Source organism: Gopherus flavomarginatus, chromosome 4 (genome assembly GCF_025201925.1).
Source record: "Gopherus flavomarginatus isolate rGopFla2 chromosome 4, rGopFla2.mat.asm, whole genome shotgun sequence".
Taxonomy (NCBI): Eukaryota; Metazoa; Chordata; order Testudines; family Testudinidae; genus Gopherus; species Gopherus flavomarginatus.
The window spans coordinates 148,756,312-148,777,553 of NC_066620.1; the positions used below are offsets into that span (position 1 = coordinate 148,756,312).

Genomic DNA, 21,242 nt, shown 5'->3' on the forward strand with positions numbered 1-21,242 from the left:
AGAGACATCCTTCCTTTTTGTTTCATTTTTTATTTTGTTTTTATTTTCCATACATTAAGGAATGTATGGAATCACTTCACATATCAGTCCTTCCTTTTGCTGACACCAGAATTGGCAGCAGCTCTTCTGTCTCTGTCCTACATTACTTCTCCCCCCAGCCTACCCAGTCTGTTCTCTTTCAAGTTGTCTGTCCTGTTTGCCATCTTCTATCCTGTTTCCTCCTCTCTGTTGTCGTCTTTTTTTTAACTGTCTCTCATCTACTGTCCTGCTTATTGTCTGTCTCCTTTCTGTTTACTTCCTCCTTCACTTTGTCCCATACCTTCTCCCTGAGAATTAGAAAAAATCCTTACTTTATTAGGGCACTTTACAACTGAATAGTAAACATGGTGCCTTCCAAGAAGTACTCTTCTCCTACTGGGTACTCTTTCAGTAGCCTGTCTGTTTGGAATACTTCTTCCTCTGAGAGGCAGAATACGAAATTGGAGCACTGATTTCAAGGAGATTTATGATGACAGCTGATCTGACGTATCAGTATTAACATGCAGAGCATTACCAACAAAACAGGTAGGATCCGTTTGAGGGTCTGAAGTGACACCTCTTTTACACTAGGTGAAGGTACGAGAACACCAACCTGTTACAGCTGCAGCTATGATCATGTCTGGTAAACTGGTATATATTGTTTCATTTTTCATGCAGATGCTGTAGAATAGTCTCTGTGTGTTCTCCATAAACAATAACTAGGACAGTAACATCACAATAATAAGAATTCATACATCCTGTCACATAGAAAACTTTCCTGTGTTCATGAATTTGGGCTGGGAGGGAGCTCATTGTAAATTCTCAGTGAACTTACAATCTGCAGATCCTCACTTTGGAAAAGGAAGTCTTGGCTTGCATTTCTTAAAGCTTCCAGGGCCTAGAACTTTTACTTTTGATATACTTTCTCCAGCCAATTCTCGCTTAGTCACAACTAAAAAGAAGACTAAATAGTTTGGCCATATTTTCATCCTGTAGTTTTCAGTTTTTTGTTGTCTTTTTTTTTCTTTTAATTGAAGAGAAGTAGTGCTCCCAAGTCTTGCCAAGCAAGCAGAAAAACAGGAGCTGAGAAGAATAAGATCTGACTGTGTCCTTTGTTCACATGCTCTTGGTGCTTTCTGTTGTGTTGAGTGATGTGATGTTTTAGTTTAATTTCAAAGCTACAGACCAGCTGACAGGTCATGGAGAAATCATACTGAAATTTGTATTATAGTGGGTAAGAATTGTTGCTAATAGAATATTTTCCAAAGATTTAAATGTCCTTATAGTGGTACCCTACAGCTTTCCTCCCCCTGTACCCCTGAAATATTGTGTGTGTGTGTGTGTGGGGGGGGGAAGAATACTATTGGGATTATTATTGGGACTTCACTTCTTCTCTCCAATTAAAAAACAAAACAAAAACAAAAAAACCCTGAAAACTAAAGGATAAAATTTTTTCCAAACTATTTAGTCTTTTATTTAGTTGTGACTAAGCCAGAATTGCCTGGAGAAAGTGTGTCAAAAGTGAAAGAAAGACAAACAAAAAAAACCTGCTATTAAATAAAACCCACAGGCCTGGCCAGATTCCTTAATTACATAGATGCAGTTCATCAGGCAGTCACTTACTTGCCAGTGAGATGTCTGACTACCTATTTTTGTGTATGTAGTTACAAAAAATCTGGGTCATAAAGCAGTTTGTGGGCCAGATTATGCCTGTCCAAAATGTGCACAGCAGGTCGGGGATGGATGTGGAAGCAGGGGCAGGTGGAGGTACTCAGAGAGCATCAGTGATGGAGACTTGATCTTGTGGGTTGGTCTTTGCTGGCTCCAGCCTCAGAGCAAGTTATGGTTCCCAGTGGCTGCTCTAATTTACATTGTCTAAGGATCACTATTGCATAGCTGAGCTCCACTACACTCTCTCCTCACTCCCAGTATGCCTCTTAAATGGGAGCACTGGCTCAGGAGCTAGTTCTTCCAGCTTTACACCAGCAGAGTTCCCTTTGGCCAGGAAAATTCTCTAGTCAGCTACAGTACAGTCAAATTTCATCCCGTTTGCATTGCTGAGGCAACACAAATGGCCAGATTGTAAACAAGAATTTGGCATACACGTTTCCCAATGTTAATGAAACAGGAATAGGATGTTTATTTTTCAGCATTATAGTTTTTTTATGTTAAACTGAATCAAGTATCATACTTCAGTATAAAGGTATGATGATTAAGAAAAAGAAAATATTTTCATTGCTCTTTGGCTACATTGAAGAATAGCTCATTCTACGTATTAATTGCATACAAAGTGTTTTTAATCATCCATTTCTGGGAAATTGCCCTATAACATCAGTTGAAAGAAGCAGATTTACATGTCTTTATTAAGGATTATATTCAGAATCAGTGACCCCATTTTACAGATATTGATAGTGATGAAATAAAAATAATGTAGAATAATCAGATATGGACTATATAATTAAATGTCTGACTTCCTTGATAGTGAAATAAGCAATGTAACTAGTAGGAAAATAGATTAATTTAGATGAAATATGATACCTTTTCATATACACTATTTACTTAAACACTATAGCAGTCTGTATTCAGTATTAGTAGACCTTGTAGTCTGTTGAAACTTTTCTAAACGTACTGTTTAGCTATTTGTTTCAGCAGGATTACTTGCACTATGGAGACAATTAATATGTTTATATGTAGGCAGTCAAGTGTAGGCTTGTGCCATTAATTTCTCCTCAAATTTATCTTTTTTAAGAATTTTTTGCGGTATCTTAACAATGCACAATTTTTTGTTTACGCTGAAGAGCCAGTTGGCATCCCAGTATGGGTGATTGTCTTGATATAGTGAAGGTCTTTTGAAGTAGAATTAGAGGACTCAGCTGTGGTGGCTAACTGGGTCACTTTACTCATTAATTCAGGGGCAACTGTTTAATACTTTCTGTTGTACCACTTTACAGTCTGCCACTTTCCAAACAGCCTCTTGGCAATAGAACTCCACAGGGAAGGCATCAGCTCTCCCCTCCAGGAGTGACTTTCAAGAGACACAGTTTTAGTTGGTTTATTTGGACAAATATAAAAAGAAAACAGTGGTGGAGGTGGTTAAGTTAAAACACCTCATTATAATAGTGATATAGCCTTATAGTGCATCAGAACTGCAGCTTTTCTCTTTTGCCATTTACTGTACAATGCAGTATTGTAGCTGTGGTGATCCTAGTATATTAGAGAGACAAGGTGGTGAGGTAATGTCTTTTATTGGACCAGCTTCTGTTCGTGAGAGACAAGGTTTCGAGCTTATACAGAGCTCTTCTTCAGGTCTCAGAAAGCTCGAAAGCTTCTCTCTCTCACTAACAGAAGTTCCAGGAAAGCTTATTACCTCACCCATCTTCTCGCTAATGTGCTGTACAGAAAGTATTGTAAAATTGTGATAATTTTTTTTGCAAGTTGAACAATAACAACATTGCTTCAGTATTTCACTGTTATGGACTAGAGCAGCCAGTTTTAATTCAGTTAAGTCACAAACATTGAGCCTTTACACACTATTGGATAGCTAATGAATCTGGGAGTTTTTTGAGCACACAGTGCATAATGTTTAAATCTAAATGTTTATATTAAAGTATTCGCTGAATTTATGCCCAGTGGAATATATTATCTTGATTTGACTCTAACAATATTACTGTGGAGTGAATTATTAAGATTCTGTATGGTAAAATATCCATTTTATGCCTATTCGAATTGTTATATACAGATTTGCTTGTGTTGAGTCTATTTTCTGCATAGAAGTTAATAAAATACACACCATAATTATCTGATCAATTAGAGTGTATTTTAAAAATCTGAAGATTTTCTCTCTTTGGATGGCTCCTTCATATCTTTATGGAACCCCTATTTTCCTCCTTTTGACAACTTCTTCAACACAAGCTCAACTTTCTTGAAGATGCCTGTTTTCTCTTATTTAAGGGAAGCATTTGAAAACATCCTAGGTAATTGATGTCAATTTCTCAACTGTGTATTTGGGAAGAGATTGACAGTGAGAAATGCCTAATTGCTATCTTGAATTCAGTAATGCAGATGTGCTGTCAATTAAGTATTAACACACACTCTGTGTGTTATTCTGGGATATTGTTTTGGATATACTAGACATGTGACTTCTTGATTTGTTCCCTCAGAACCTGCCAACTAGTGATAGCGCAGCATGACACTCATCTGAGTGTGATATTGTTTTTCTAAAATGGCCCTATACAAATAGTAGAAAAAACAAAACAAAATGAGACTGGTTGAGATAGTATTTTCTAAGTATTACTAAATCAGTAAAAAGAGTGCCAAAATCTGAAATGAAAATATTTCTTTTCAAAAATTGAAACTTTCCCACAACTTGATACTTAAAAGTTGGCCTCCCTTGCCTCTTCCCTGCCTCTTGCCCTCATTGCCTGAAGGATTCCATCACATTCAGTTATTTCCTTTTGGATGGAAAGAGGGTTTTTTAAGCTTTTAATATTTAAAACATATGTGTATGCTGATGACGACATCTGTATTGCTGACACTGGAAACGACTTCCAGAGGATTGAAGGGAATCTCAGCCAAGACATGGATACTTTGACCACTTATTTCCAGCAATGGAGACCAATTCTAAATGAAACCAACACAGTGGCAACTACTTTCCATCTAAACAATCACTTTGCCAATCAATTCATCTCAATTTGTGTCCAAGGATGGCTGTGGCCATTTCAAACAGTTGTCACATACTTGGGAGAAAAACTTCACCAGTCTCATCTGAAAAGAAAGATCTCTTCTAGTACCACCTTGATATGAAAACTATTGGGAACCTCCAGGGAAACAGACCCTTCAGTTCTTCATACCTTTGTATTGGCCCTGGTTTTACTCCAGCTAAATGCTGCTCTACACTCTGGGAATGCAGCCACCGCACTCTGCTTATCAACATGGAACCGAATCTAGTCACTTATATAATTCAGGTGTCCACTTATTGTACACCAGTCTGCAGTCTGTATGTGCTAGTGCACATAGCTCCACCAGACCTTCTATGGATAACATTACTGTTAGGTTTGCCTGGAAAACTGTGACAAATAAAACCAACCTATTACATCACCAGTTGACTGATGCCCCATTCTCAGACAGAGAACAGCAAGCCAGTGCCATCTCACAGGTTTGCTCATATTCAGGGGAGGATTCCCACTCCTGCAGACCAAGTGTGATTTCTCTATGCCCCTTTGCTAGGGTAGCTCTCACACTCTTGGACAAGAGTGCTACTGGCCTTTTACCAATGCTCGGGTGATCAGTACCAACAGGGAGCTGAAACCTGTGGTCTTACAGAATGGAAGCATCAGTGGGAAAGAGAGTATAATACATTAAGTAAATTCAGGAGTCCATTGCTACATTTGCGTTCTTGTCCACTTGATTGTAAATCCTGGACCAGGTTCAACAGGTTACTTTCTGGCTTGTCTAGAATTGTTGCAATTTTGCACCAGTTTAGTATGGTTTCCTCCTCATGCCATGACCTGTAGGGCAGCGTTGCTGACAATAACTCATGTGATGGACAACACATCTGACATCTGGAGGGTGATTTACAAAGTCTAGTCTCTCTTGATACAGAGGCTGTCCTGGACATGGAGCTCTGACAACGGCATATGAGAGAGAGATTGATTTAAAAAAAGAATTATATCTGTACTTTTTTTCTTTTTAAATAATGTTATGAGCTGAGTGAAACTGTGTTATGAGTTGAATTAAAACCTCACTGAGACTGATAGGTTTGTATTCACTGTCACACTATCTGGTACAGAACACATTTTAAGAGTGCTAATCTCAGATCAGACTGCCAGAATACAAGGCATATATCCCAGACTGATGGTATACCACCAAATGTTTTGAATCCCACATCTTCTCCTCTCTTCTTTCTCTCTGGCCACATACTTATCTGTTGCCACTTTACTGTCATTTCAGCTTTACTTTTATTATTATTCATAGAACAGGCTTTCAAGGGCCTGTAGAAGTGTGTATATAACTCCCCTCAGCACAGTACATGGAAGTGATGTCCTCATGCTAGCATGTGAGAGAAGTGCAGCTGATCAGCAAAACTGACTTTACATGAAGTGCTGTCAAATGTTACAAAGTAAACAAACTGGAAAAATAAAGATATTTTCTTTTACTCTTTTTTTATAGTAATCATTGGATGCTACTTATGTAGTTCATACAAAATCATCATGTGGAATGTGATTTTCTAGATACTACTCTAGTATGTTTAGCATTTTCGGTGTAATTGTCCTGTGGAACTTTCAAAAATATTTGAGTGACCAGTTGTATCAACAGTGCTTTTGTTTTGGCTGTTGGCTATTCCCATGTGTAACAGATGGCACTTACTTAAAAAAACTGACAAGCTGTGGGATAGCAGAGAATTACTAATACAACCTATTGCATGTTAAACTTGACCTGACATTAATCAAATTTTGAATGCTACAAATGATTCATGGATATTAATTAGTCTCCTGATCATATTAGTGAGCATCAGTATCACACTGCTGCCATTATCTACTTTCATTCTTATAGGAAACAAATCTATTGCAGTAATTGGATGTTTTTAATGTCTTATGCCAAATTATTCTGTATGATTAACTTGGCAAAGGGGTTATTTGTAGCCTTTTAGTATGATTGTTAATTTACTGGTAGATCAGGATGTAATCTGAGTAGCTTTTTGTGTGGAATATAGTTGAAATTTTTTTTTCATTTCACCAAGACAATTCAAGATTTTACTCTCCCCTAGTCATTTGCCTATGATTTTGCCATAATTTGTCATGTTATTTCATCTGCAACAGATCCCACTTCAGAAAAGGAGTAGTAAGTAATATTATTAAATAGTATTTTATAACTGGATGAGTTTATGAAGCTTGTCTTCATTCTTCTTGCTTAGCACTATGTTACAAATTAGAGTGCACAATGGTATATCTAGACAAATCAGTTTTTCCAACTTTTGTCTGTTACATCCAGAATCTGCGTTATCCAGAGTGGGTGGTTACATGAAGGATTATATATTGGGACTTTGCATGAAAATCTATTGTAGAATTTACAAGAACTCAGCTTTCTTCCAGTATGGCTTTTCTATTATTTTTCAGCCAGAGGCTTCTTTTAGAGTACATAATAAAATATAAATCTGTTGACGGTTTGAGTATCCTAGGCAGTTAAATCACAGTAAATTGTTACGGAGTGTTTCACTGAAAATAAAACACTTATCTTGGACTATTTGTTTTTCCACAAGCTGTTTAAAACTTCTTTAGAGAATTTATTATTAGGAAGTTAAATTTTTCATTTAATTTAATTGCTACAGTTACTATAACAGTTTTCTTCTCTTTGCCTGGCCCACATTTCAGAGCATCACTGATGACCATAAAAGCCCAGAAAGTGCAGTGTGACTCAAATGACATTTCTGCTCATTATATTCATGGAAAAAATATTAAATTTAGTACAAGGTGTTTGTTTTTGTGAATCTAATCTCATTATTACTTCATAAAATAATATTTTATTTCATTGGCATTTCATGCCTGAAAATCTGAGTTCCTAATAAAATGTAAACACACCGGCTGGCCCACCAGGGGCTTTTCCTACAGAAGCGACGACCCCTGTTTGAGAAACCCTGCCTTAGGTGGCATAAGTTAGAGCAGATGCTGGGCAGCTGTAACTTGCTCTGGGGCTGGATCCAGCATAGACCAACAAGATAAGAGATCCATCATTCAGTTCCATCTCACTCTGTGTAACACCCCATGGCTTCCCCTACAACAGTGGTCCCCAACCTTTTTGTCTGGCCGGCGCCAGACAAAGGACCACTGCGGCGGTGGAGCACCCACCGAAATGCCGCCAAATTTTGGCAGCATTTCAGCGGGGACGCCTCTGGATGACGCCGCTTGCCATTGACAAGTGACGTCATCGAGGGGCGTCCCTGCCGAAATTCAGGAGCGATGCCTCTCGATGACATCACTTGTCGATGTCAAGCGGCGTCATCGAGAGGTGTCCTCGCCGAAATGCCGCTGAAATTCGGTGGCATTTCGGCGGGTGTTCTCCTGGAGTCCAGGATGTGGGCGCATTAAGATGCCCCCATGGGCACCATGGCGCCTGTGGGCACCGCTTTGGGGACCACTGCCCTACATCATTGTGGTGCACGAGCCTTCTCTTTTTTTGTTACTCCTTTAAGTATGTCCTACCTGTGACATTATTTAAATCTAGTATTCATTGCTTTGATACACGTTTTGCCAAAATCTTTATGTAATTGATCAAGGTGATTTTACTTAATTGCTTAAAATATCAGGCAGTCCTTCACATGTTTAGTTTTTTTCAGGGGCATGCATATTTCCTCTCAATTTTTACTTGGAAGCCTAGGTAAAATTTTCAGAAACACCTATGTCCCATTATGAAAAGTTTCTTAGTCCCAGTGACATTCAGTGAGTCTCAAGCCACATTTGAAAATGGGACATAGGGCTCTAAGTCACTTAAGCATTTTTGAAAATTTGACCCCATTCTTTCAATTTTAAAAGAGACATTCCCAATAAATATCAAACTTATAAATGAATCAAAGGTAAGAGTTGCTTTGTCTCAACATCCCTTTTCCTAGCCCCATATTTCTTTAACATATTCAGTGTTTGTCCCTATTGTATAAGGTTTCTTCTGTGTTTTACAGAGTTGCCAAGTGAGCTGAATCCTCAGTTAGCTTTTTGGATATCAATTCTTATTGCCTGATCTGTTGAAGATGGCTAATGCTGTGGGAGTGGGACTCGGTATGCAATTAATGACATTCTCAAGCGTCTTCCTAGTACATAGCCTCAGAAGATGTTTGTCCCTCACCAGCTCCAGGCTGTGTCTTCTTCCTATCTGCTCTTTCAGGAAATAAAGTTGGAAAGCTGGAGCTCAAAACAATGAGGGGGTGGGTGACAACAGCTCCAGGGCTTCTAATAACTTTTTATGGACCTAAGTTTGTAGAAAGTTATTGTCTGAGTGAGGTGGGGAAAGACAAATTAGTCATATGCAAGTTGGCTTTGATGATAAAGTAACTGACCTAAAGTCAAAGCAGACACGAACCACACTTTTTTGAAGTGCTAAAGAGTTTGATTAATTTAAAATAAAATAAAATTAATTCACCACTGGAGTTCTTGATGTAACCTAAAATTAGGGCTTCCTAAATAGCACATGGTAGGTTATTCTCAAAATATTTTTACCCTAGCCATAACAAGGAAAAAACAGAAATCTCACAAGAAGCCTATTCTCATGAACTCTCCAGTCAGATTTCTAGACAAAAAGATTCATATAAGCATTCAAACTTGGTTTATCCAAATCAGATTCCAGGAGATATGCCCACACAAGTAAGAAATCCACTGTACAGACCTGTAATTGGAGTATAACACAGAGTTCCTTTATTTAAAGATCTTTCTTTGTGCAGACATCAGAGGTGAAAAACCACTTTATATCTTACTGGCTAATAAAGAATATGATGAAAAATGTTCATCTTAATACCAAAAATATTTTAATTAATTCAAATGCATTCAACAGTATTATTGCATGCTGTTAAAACACAATAAATGTTAAAGGGTCTGCGTCTCCTGCTTTGGGTATAAAACATCAACATGGATTTTTAGCTGCAAGTACTTGGGAGTAAATCAATTTTATATTGAGGTTTGTAAAATAAGGGGAAGTTTGCAGGAAGGCATGGAGATGAAAAGGTGATGAAATGAGTATTGACTCCATTGTCGTTGGTAGAAAGAGAGTGTGATGGAGGAAGGCACAGGAGACCAAGTCAGTGATATAGGCCCTGGAATATAATAAACAAAACGCTCACACTGCAGATGTTTTGCAGGGACGTGATCAAGGTCTGTCTCTTTATTGGAGGGTGATGAGAGGCATGGGTGGAGTGCGAGGGAGAGAAAGGAATTGCAGAAACAGAGAGGATTACTAGCTTCCTTTTAATATAAGTAGTACTAAGTGCTAGTAATCTGTGCATGTCCCATTGCAAACTATGATATGCTTGAGAAAATATGAAATTGTATTGAGAGGCATCATTTACAGATCTAAAGCTGTAGATGCTGGCAGTCTTTTATTAGAGCGTATACCAAACCTATTAGGCTTTTGTTAAAGACTATAAACATTATAGAAAATAAATGTTCTTAAAAGCTGGCTAAAAGTTGATTCACAAAGAAGACACTTAAAAAAGAATATTAGTGAGGGAGCATTAAAGACTGCAGGACTGATCTTTGTTGAACAGTTAGGATCTAATGAAGATTAATTTTCCTATCTTGTAACTAAATTTAACTTTACTTAAAATAAAACAAGTTATGAATTTTTAATGTTTCAGTGTACACTACTAGATGCAGGTGTAAATATATTCTTTTTACAGAGTACTAATGTCCTATTTGAGGCTGGCACTGTATCTTTCTCTGTTTCTGTATAGCACCAAGCATACTGACATATAATAATAGTAAAAGGTGTTTGTTGTTTTAATCTATCCTGTCAGAATGTCTTCCTACATCAGAATTTTTCAAGGTTTTAGCAAAAAGGTCTTTTGAAAAAGTTTTAAAACATTTAGATAAAGGAGGAGTTTTTGTAATCTGTTACCCATGGTGAAAGAAATTCTCTGTTTAACAGACCTAAGATAACTAAAAAGTAATATTTCTAGTGGTAAAAGTGTTCGTCAATATAAATAATGTTATAGAGGCATTGATTGCAGAACCATATTTCATTTTTAATTTCATTTTTTTTCATTTAAAGCAGGGATTAAACCTCTTATGAAAAATACACTGTATCCTCTCCAAACTTACAGTACTTTCTCTTTGAGCACAGAATGAATTTTTTGAGAAAATTTACAAGTAAATCTATTAGTTAAAATCAGACCCTAGATCATTTAAGAAATGTATCAGCTGTCATTATTTCTTTGTTTCAAATTATTTAAAATAATGGAATAACACTGACTCTTCAAACTTATAGCTTAAAATATAGCCTGGGCTATATTTGAAGAAATTAGGTGGTAATAAAGCTATTGATTAATGACTTGTATTTAATTGTTCTAATTATATAGGTTGCAGACCTGGTCAGGTCAATAACTCAGATAACTCCTTAATCTTAAGTTTATATGATTTTATATAAGCTATAACTCAACTAAATTTTCTTTTATGATAATTTGCTTGCAACAGTTCTATTGATTGTAATGAGTAAGTGGTCTGAGGGAGGCTAAATGTGTATCTTATTGATAGATTACTTGGCTCAGGTGTCACTGCCTTCTAAATGTTCTTTAGTTACATGCTAGAGTGGGCATCAGTTCATGAAAGCCTCCCCTTGGCACTGCCTTGGCTCCACTGTGTACTGTGAGGGGAAGGCACATGAGTGTGTCCTTAAAAAGCAGATGAACTGGAATGGAGGAGCCGGAAGAGTTCAGTTCCTCATTTCATGTAACACACTCCTCTTAACCATTAAGACAGCTGCAAATTAAATGCAACTTGGTTGCTTTGTATTGTGCTGTTGATCTGATCACCTCTAAACCCAGTTTAGCTGGCTGGGACACTGGCTACTTTGAGCTGCTGTGGTTTACTGGCAATGCTTAATTTGTAACGAAAGAGCTACTGGAGCTTGAACAATTTTTTTTACTTTCATAAATGGTGCATTAAGCCCAGAGGTGCTGGGGTTCTGAATTGCTAAACCTAGACATGCCAGGGCTCAGCCCTGGAAAGCCCTGGCACAAATTAAGCACTGTGTACTGGCAAACAGCTATTAAAAGTTAAGATTAAAAATGATTTAAAGTTGATGCTACATGACTTCAGATAATTAGAAATATTGTTCAATAGCATTCTCTTCAGTTTTATTAATAAGTTTTTATGAATGAAATTTAATATTTTTGTAAAAGTCAAAAATTCCCAGCCAACAAACTGTTAAGATGAAGTTAAGGTTGAGACTTTGTATTAATAAATTAAGGGTCAAAATATTACAAGGATGTTGTAATTATCCCCCAACCAAACACTAGATACCCAGGAAATTCAGAGTTACGGCAGTTTTTCTTTAACCTGGGAATCTAGTCTGTCTAAGATATTTCTAGGATGCCCATCATCATAGTATCTGATAATTTCTGAAATGTTTTCATTAATGTGTATTGTTTTTGATTGCATACAGTTAACATTTATCATGTTCTCACAGCCTAAGGCCTCACAAACAATATGCAACTGATACAGTTAATGAAAATGTTACTTATTTGCATGAGACAAGGTGTAGGTGAGGTAATAGCGTTATCTCTAATACTTTTGAACAAACAGTCCTTTCCTCCACAAGTTTCATTATGAAGAAAAAAATAGATGAGCAATTTGAACTTGGCTTTGGTATACTAAGGGTTGGTACATGAAGAATTAATGAGAGTTTGGGTTTAAACTGAATTAAGTTAGCCTACAGTAGTTTTGAAATTGATTGGGAAAATCACAGATGCATATTTGTCTCATATAATGAAATGCAAAATGAAATTTTCCATATGATAAACTCTTTGAGTTTAATACATAGCAATCATTGGTATTTGCTGGAAAACAATTATTTTCTGATGCTTTGCATCAGAACTTTAAGCAAAATAGCTAAGTAGTTAAGAGAGAGTGTTACATAATGCAGTTTAACACATCACTCAAAATCTTGGTTATGGTGCTTCAGTTAATTATTTTATAGAAAATCACTACTTAGTACAAATAAATTAATAAATATTTCATATCCAGCAGTTTTCTTGTAGAAATCTAGTTTTATAATATATTTTTAAAGTGTGCAAGGAAGAGACAGGAGAGGAATTTGTCTGAGCATGGACTGGAAGTTTCAAACTCCTGTATATCTCTCTCATATGAAACTACCTCTGAAAATCCGTACGAGTTGGGTGCCTTGCCTCAGAGCTACCAAACCATTGATTAGAAATTGTGTCGATTGGAATGCTTTAGACACCAAAACATCCTCTAGGAGAATAAAGAGGATGTGTGCATCTCTCCCTGGCTGTCATTGTTGTCAAACAGGTTTGTTGTTTTTTTTAATTCCAAAGATGAAATAGGGGCCCAGGATGCTGATCATTCACCTTCTTGCTATTCAGGAAACACTGTCCCACTGGCTGAAAGAGTTTAATCAAAATCAGGCCATAACATTTACATTTGCAAACTGATTAAATGTAATAAATAAAATAATAAATTGCTCCAGATAACAATATTTTTTAAGAGAAATCTTTTATTAAACAGAAGTCTTCTTGTCACATGACTATGCTTGGAAGGATTTATTTTTGTTGCTAAATGTCAGTTTTACTGTGCACACACAAACTGATGAAAAAATATTTCCATTGATCATCAAAATTTACAGATAGGCAAAATAAGACTTTTTGGCCAAGTGCAGTGATTTAACCATTTGAATTAGTGTTGTTACAAATTTACTAGTCAATGAATAAAAAAAGAGGTCTAATTTGTTGGTTTAAGGACATTTACTTTGTATATTTTTTACGTGATGTTGAACATTTGTGTTCTAACAGTTTATAAAGCTTTCACAGTTTGAATCTCATTGTCTATCATTAAATAATTGTCTGATCCCTCCCATAATTCCCTGCAACAGTGAATAAAAATATAAATCAATAAATAGAAAAAAATACTTAAATAAACATTGATCCCTTGAGATTATATAAAAAATTAAAATCAAATTCTGCCAAGTCTGCACGAGTCACACATTTTAAACAGTTGTTTTCAGCAAATGAAAAGCCAGGATTTGCATATTAGCTCGAACAATTATTTTCATTCATGAATTGCTTTTTAAAATAAGAATAATAGAAAATTGATTAAAATAGTAAACTATATGGAGGAAATATGTCCTCTTTTAGTGTTCAGTATAGAGCAGGAAACTACCTGAAGTAAGTCAAGGGCTTCATAGGTGAAAATTCATACCAGTAAACTACTAAGAAGAGCGTACCAGCAAAACTGGGTTGTGTGCATCATTTATCTTTTTTGTACAAAGCATCATTGAAATGCATTGCATTTTATTTGTTCCCTGGCAGTCATCCCAGTTAAGCAGGTGTGCCATTTATCATGGTGCCGATTAAATAGATTATACTGTTCAAGTTCATTAGAAATGTTAACATGTTTGGTAAATTAAACAGGAAGATAGGAGGCTTATTTAAAGATGAATCTTGCATATATACAATTAGAAGTTTGTACAACTAAAAACAATATTAAAATTTTGATAGTGAAAAGTATTTAATAGAAATTTACTCATAGTTCAAGCAGTACTTTTTTGTTCATGCCAAATCTTTTGAGAATCTTCTTAAAACATAGAAGCAAATTGAGACATTTTTCATATTCTGCAATATACAAGCACACACAGCATAACATAATAGCCTCATGGCAAAACACTTCTAATCCAGCCCCACTAACTCTACTTTACTTAATAAACCTTTATCCTCTTACCTGTTAGTTTTTCTATGGTTTGGTTAATCAGAATAAACTGTAAGGCATTTTCCATCAGGGTAATAATAGGCAGGAAAACTGGCCTGTTGCTCTTTTTGCTTCACAATTTAGCTTCTCATATTGGACTAAAAAATTAAATAACTCCCTAACCAGTCAGCTGCTTCCACAACTCGCAGGACAAGTGTCCATTATTTATAGGTCTCTACTGATTGACCAAGTGACAGAAAAACTAACAGGTATAGTAAGAAGGGGAGAAGTTATTTCTGTGACATTTGCAAGGGAGGGGGGAAATCCTTTTTTGCTTCTTGATGTGGTATTAATGGTCTCACAGGTCTCTCTCTCTCTCTCTCTCTCTCTCTCTCTCTCTCTCTCTCTCTCTCTGCTTGTCTTTTATATTGGGAATATTATACTTAACAATTCTGACAATTGTAAAATTTGAGAAATTACGACATCATAAGAGTAATGAGGGATTGTCATCAATTGTTAACAGATTTGTTCCTGGTTTTTGACCCCTATTTAAATTCAGTGCCTAATGAACACTTGAGAGAGAGCAAATCTTTATTGAAGATTCAACATTCTTGCCCCTTCAGTTAAGGTAGAGATTTCACAATACACATTCATGAAAGCCCCATGATCTCATTCACCAAAACCAAGGAAGTTTAGATTCCACATTTTGAAAGTTAAGCGCCAAGTAGGGATTCGGGTGGTCTTTATACTCTATATAAAGTGAGGCGTGGGCATCAAGACAAAGGAAAGTTTTAAGGATGGATTTGAAGGAGGACAATGAGGTCACATTGTGGATGTTTACAGGGACCTCCTCTCATGCATAAGGGATGGCATGACAGAAGACGTAAAGGTGCTAGTTTTTAAATTCGATATTGGGTGATGAAGTCTAGCGTCATTTGCAGAGCAGAGGCAGGAGCAGATATCTTGATAGCACATGATAGGTAGGATGGGGATAGGCCATGAAGGGCCTTTGAAGTTGAGGACAAGTTGTTTGATGTGGTGGAGGAGGGGAGACAGTTGACAGATGCAAAGAGAGGGGTGATATGGTTGAAGTGATGAGTTAGGAAATTATCTCTGTAGCAGCATTTTGAATGAGTATAAATGGGCAAGGTGGGATTTGTCAAGGAAAGAGAGGAGACAGTTGCAGTAATTTGAGACTTGAGATGATGAAGACCTGGGTGACTGTTTTAACTATATAAATAAAGAGGAAAGTCCAGATCTTGGTATGGCCTGGATAGGGTGATCTAGAAAAAGAGCTGAAAAACTAAGGGCCAAGTTATGGGCCTGACTGATATGGGGATAGTGATGTCCATGGTGACTGAGAGATTGAGGAAAGATCAAGAGCTCTGTTTTGCCCATGTGGTGTTGAAGCTGATGGCTGGACATCCATGAGAAGATGTCAGAAAGACAAGCTATTTATCTTTGCACATAAGAAAAGCTTCTCTTAAGAGAGGGCCATTCTAAGTACTCTTATCATCATGTGGGGTTAGTCAGTAGGGCTTAATGCAGGAGTGTGGAGATCATTGGGTGTAGTATACTGAGAAGTGTAATTAAGTATATACACAGCGCTGTCAAATGAAAGAAAGTAAAGGGATAGTTGAAATCTAATCCATTTTTAGAAAATAAGTAGTTTCCAGTACTACGTGTGCTCCTGTAGCCCCTGCCAATTTTTGTGCTCAGCAAACTCCTGATGGTCCCAAGGCAGATCCTCTAACAGTTCTGTCCAGAAAGGGACTGACATTTGAACATGTGAATAGGGTGCAGTATATGTACCTGACTGAGGTACATGGAAAGTGCAACTTTAGATGCCTCAAAAGTTGAGGAGAGTCTAAGTTCAAGTCTATGAGAGTTTCTTTCTGATCAAATTGGGCAGCTAAGGATCTAAGGGAGCTAATCCAACGGGATTGGTGTTACCAGATTTGCCCATTACTTTGGGATAGGTTCATTTATTCGGGTTACTTTTCTGGGGAAGGGGATTCTGTAATTCTATCAATGTACTGCTTATGTCACTTGTGTGTTCATATGGAGCTCTACTTCTCCCTTTCTGCAAGTCCCCTCCCAATGGAGCTATCCTGCAGGACCTAGGTTCCCTAGGGCTGGGATTCTCCAGCTCCAAAACCAGATGAACACACACCCACGCACACATACACTAACAGAGCAAGTCTGAGCGGACCGGGTCAATCAGCACTGTCAAGCTGACCCCTTATGTGTCCCTGGACTCACTGGGCTGGACGAAGCAGCACTTTCAAGCTGACTCTCCTTATATGCCCCTGGGCTCCGTGGACTGGGTCAAGCAGCACTTTCAAGCTGTTACCCTTATGTGTCCCAGATTCAGCATATCCCTATCCCCACCTTCACAACACAATTGTACTGGCAATTGATGAGCAAACCCCACAGTATTCTGGGCACTGTAGGGATCTTTAGCTTAGGTAAAAGAAGCGTTGCTGCAGAGTGAATAGGGGGAGCTAAAAACACAAAAGAGTAAGGTTCAGCCAGAGAGAGAGAAGCAACCAGCTTAACCATACAAGTTATTTATTGAATACAGGTGATAACTACACGAGGAGGGCTAAACCAACATAACATACATTATTAAAGGTTAATACCTAAAGTAGAAAGGAAAAATGAAAAGAGAAAGAGAGAGAGGAAGGGGATCTCACCACTCCCTGAAGCTGGTAGCGGAGGGTGCTGAGGGCAGGCGGCAGGCAGAGTCCCCAGCACAATCAGTCAGGAGAGTAGGGAGTCCCAGTGGAACTGATGCAGAGTTTGGATCTGAGCATCAGAATCCTGACTGGAGGGTGAGTAGGGATTTTTGTAGAGAAAATACAATTGTTCAGGGGAGAACAATAGATTTGTTTATAGGTGAGGCTGATTACTCAAGGGTTTTCATTAGACTAGACAAAAGGAGCTGATCACTCTTGGCTATGGGTTGTGTTTTCTTCCAGGAAGCTCACAGTGCAACTAGGCGGCTTTACTATTTGGATATCAGTTAAGGATTCATTACTAGAATTGGTCTGATAATTGCTGAGCTGGGTGTGTGCAGGCCTATGTTCATTAGCATCTGGAGCAGAGATTCCCATGATGCAGTACTTCCCTGCTTTTTCTAGTCCCAGAATTCAGTGTGGTTCTTGGTTCTCCATTCTGTATGCAAATTGAGATGTCTTCCTGTCGCATCTTTCATGCAGATGAGGCTAGGGGAGTCATCTCTGCTCTCCATTCTGTATGCTAATGGAGATGTCTTAATCTTGTCACCCTTGTCAGGAGGGGTCTAGGTGTGTCTCCCAACGCCCTTCACTGCTCTCTGCAAGTTCTTTTCTCTGATGGGTTTTGGTTTAAGCAGAGGCTGAAGGGTGGGCGGGGGGGGGGAGCCTTTCATGAGTCAGGCTGGATACTGCACCTTGGTTCCCCGAGAACACAGAGGTGTCTGGTATCATTGGTAATTTTAGAGAAGCAGTGCTTTTTCAAATTATTTGAATAAAAGAAAGCATTAAACACTTTCTTAATATGATAAAATTTGGGTTTTCTGATTTTGCTATTTTTTTAAACTCAGTTGTAACACTTTTGTTATCCTAACTTTTTTTTTTTTAAATTGAATTTATACAAAGATCAGGTCTGGAGCAGACGGCAACAGAAAAAACAATCCCAATTAAATATTTCATGCCTAACCTCGAAGAGTCAGAAGTGCAGAAAAATACTTGAGCAAGGTTTTTTTTTAACATGATCTCCAATGTATTACATTGGTCAGCTAGAGCAAAGATTAGCAGTGACTCACTACATTTTACTTTGAAATGCATGAACGATTATTTTTAATTTTAAACAAATATCTAGTAAATATTCCAGATTTTTAATATGTTGTTTTTTCCCTAAATACTGGGGTTTTCATGTGATAATCAGGCTCTGAAGATTAAAAAAAATCTCAATAATTTTGATAGCTGCTGGTCATGAGTTTCATTTGCAAATTTCAGACACTTGAACTATACGATTATCTGAGTATGTGCTAGGACTTCATATTCTAAATGTGGATGGTACGTTACTGAAAATTAACAACTCTATTGATCATTTTCAACTCAGCATCCAGTACTATACGAAAAATTAAGTTTTTTATCACATCTGAGAACTGTTTTAAAATGTTTTAAATAAAATTATTTCTAAAAACTGAAAAACAAAAGCAATAATGAACGATGCTTCTCATATTTTGTTCTTTATAGAAGCAACATAAATGTTTCAATTACCATATTTGTGTTTAAAATAAAATTTGTATGTCTGGCTAGAAAAAAGAGTAAATTATCACATATAATTATCACATGCAGTTATCAGCCACAAATTGAAGTAATTCTTTTTGTCAGGTGGGACACTAGCATTTTGATTATTTATGGTGTGTTGAGCTACACTGCTGTGTAGCATTATATCTACAGTTAGACACAAATCTTTGGTACCTTTTCATGCTTTTTAAATTAATTCCGTACTCAAAGCTGGATTCTGATACACTAATTCACCTTCAGTAGTAGCCTAGTTACTGAGTAGTCCTTGTCATTTAAATGACATCATTCTGAGAGAGGCACTACTGGGCCAAAATTTTCAAAATTTTCTAAAGCTAGTTACATTTTGCTGTTTTATATATATCTGTTTTTGCTCTTTTATTTGATCTTGAGGTAATTGACTGATCTGTTAATTGATTTTTCAAACATTGCCAAGGAAGCCCATAACTTTAGATGATTGTAGAGAAGCCAATATTATAAATGATATTAGGTACCTATATAACCTGCATGATTTTCACAATTTCTGGTCACTCACAGCTTCCATGAAATCATTGTTCCCAGAGACTTCATATTTAGTTACACATTGAGATATGTGGTCACTTAACATAAATACTGACCCCTTTGGTTGCTTTGGTAAATATTTCTCTCAAGTAGATAAATCTTGATGTTCACCTCAACAGAAGTCAGAATCTGCGTGATATATAACAGCACATGAATTCAAATGGTGACTTTAATTAGTGCAATCGTTTTTACTGGGCTATGCATGTTAAGGATTCTGCTTTACAAAAACTTTGTCTATAATCACTGGAAATGTTCTTTTAGTTTCAAATATAATATAGTCTTAAAAAAATGTAGTATTTCATATGTTTAAAATAGCAACTTTATTAATTGCATTTTGGTAGAAACCTACCGTATATACTCGTTCAGAAGCTGAATTTTTTTAGTAAAAAAGGGACGCACCAGAGAAGGGGGTCGGCTTATAAATGTGTATAGAGAGGGAGAGGTGGGACACAGCCCCTCCTCCCAACAGAGGGAGCAAGGAGAGGCAGCAGAGCCAGAAGGGAAGAGGCGGGGCCAGAGTCTTGCCGCTTCTGGCCACACTGCTCTCCCCCAAGTCTCTGAAGCAGCTGCAGCTCTGGGGCTGGCAGGCTGCAGCCATGCCGCTCTGCCCCGCCCCCTAGAGCAGGCTGTGGCCACGCCGCCGGAGCACACTGCAGCCGTGCCACCTGGCCCAGCCCACTAGAACGTGCTGCGGCCATGCCGCCTGGTCTGGCCCACCGGAGCAGGCTGCGGCCACGCCGCCCGGTCTGCCATAGAAGATCAAGCCAGGTCAGAGACATCCTCCTCTGGCCCTCCCCAGATAAGATGGGAAGGGATGGAATGGGGGGGGGGGTCCCGGGCTAGTGGTGGGGTCATGTGGGGGGTGGTCATGGGGTTACTCCACTGACTCCCAGCTTCTCCTCACCAAAAAATTTCCCCACCAGTTGCTGTCCTGGCCCATCAGAGTAAGCAGCTGGCGCGCCGGGACACTTTGTTTACTTAGGTTTACCTCTGCGCCTGTGGACGCTTCAGGTAAACAAACCATCTTGGCTCACCAGCAGCTTATCCTGATGGCCCAGAAGCCAAAGTTTGCTGTCCCCTGAATTATAGAGTCGGCTTATGAACGAATTAGAAAAAGTTTCCATTTTTACTTATCCATCTTGGGCGGGGGTCGGCTTATGATCAAGTATATACGGTATCTTGTCCCATCCTTGAACAGCCTTTGTGTTACCAGTAATTTTCTGAAGTGTATAGAATCATCAGGTTTTCCAAACATCCTTTTTCTAACACTAATGTTTCTCTCAAACTGGTACTGTATCTTGAGGTATCCCTGCTACTTTTTTCTGAGTATTATTTGTAAATATGTTAATTTAATTCCACCAGATCTGTTTTTTCTTTGTATTTTTCATGTTGCCCAGATTCTGAATCCACGCTTTAAATGATATTATATTTATTTAAAAAAGAGGTTACTGAAATACTATGGAACTTGTATCAATGTGGAATCTTGCAAATTAAACACTTTCCTCTATATTGGAAATACTATTTTTGTTTTGTTTTTTTATTTTACAGCTTCTTGAAGGAAGTTTTGCCAGGGAAGTCAGTCATGAAGTGGATGGACTGATTTTTCAGCCTACAGGCGTAAGTTGCAATGGAACTTAACGTTATTATCTTAATACATTTAAAATATAAGATTGAAAACTTCCAGTTATATTCCTTCACTTGTGCTAATGAAAATTTTTTCACCATCAGGAAGTCTTTGCTTTGGTAGAATTACTGTCGATCAGTGCTTAATTTATCAGGGCTTTCCGGGGCTGATCCCCAGCATCTCTAGGATTGGTAGTTCATAGCACTGGCACCTCTGGGCTTACTGTGTCGTTTAAGAAAGTGAAAAAAAAAAATTTCTTGAGCCCTGACACCTCTTTCATTACAAATTAGGCACTGCCGTAGATGCATTGTTATTTCTGTTTCTCCTGGTTCTTAATAAAATTGC

The 21,242-nt window shown here is 37.7% G+C and overlaps 1 protein-coding gene across 4 annotated transcripts in view; it reads left to right on the forward strand.

Moving 5' to 3' along the window:
• The window catches only part of RNGTT (RNA guanylyltransferase and 5'-phosphatase), a 392,686-nt gene that overhangs the window by 206,202 nt on the left and 165,242 nt on the right, over positions 1 to 21,242 (forward strand). For 3 of the 4 annotated variants that reach the window (XM_050949291.1, XM_050949294.1, XM_050949293.1), the window contains one exon: positions 20,822 to 20,890. The exons of the other annotated variant lie outside the window; for it this stretch is intronic. In XM_050949291.1, coding sequence (XP_050805248.1) covers positions 20,822 to 20,890 — 69 coding nt within the window. The remainder of the gene's footprint in view (positions 1 to 20,821; positions 20,891 to 21,242) is intronic. 4 annotated transcript variants of the gene reach the window in all.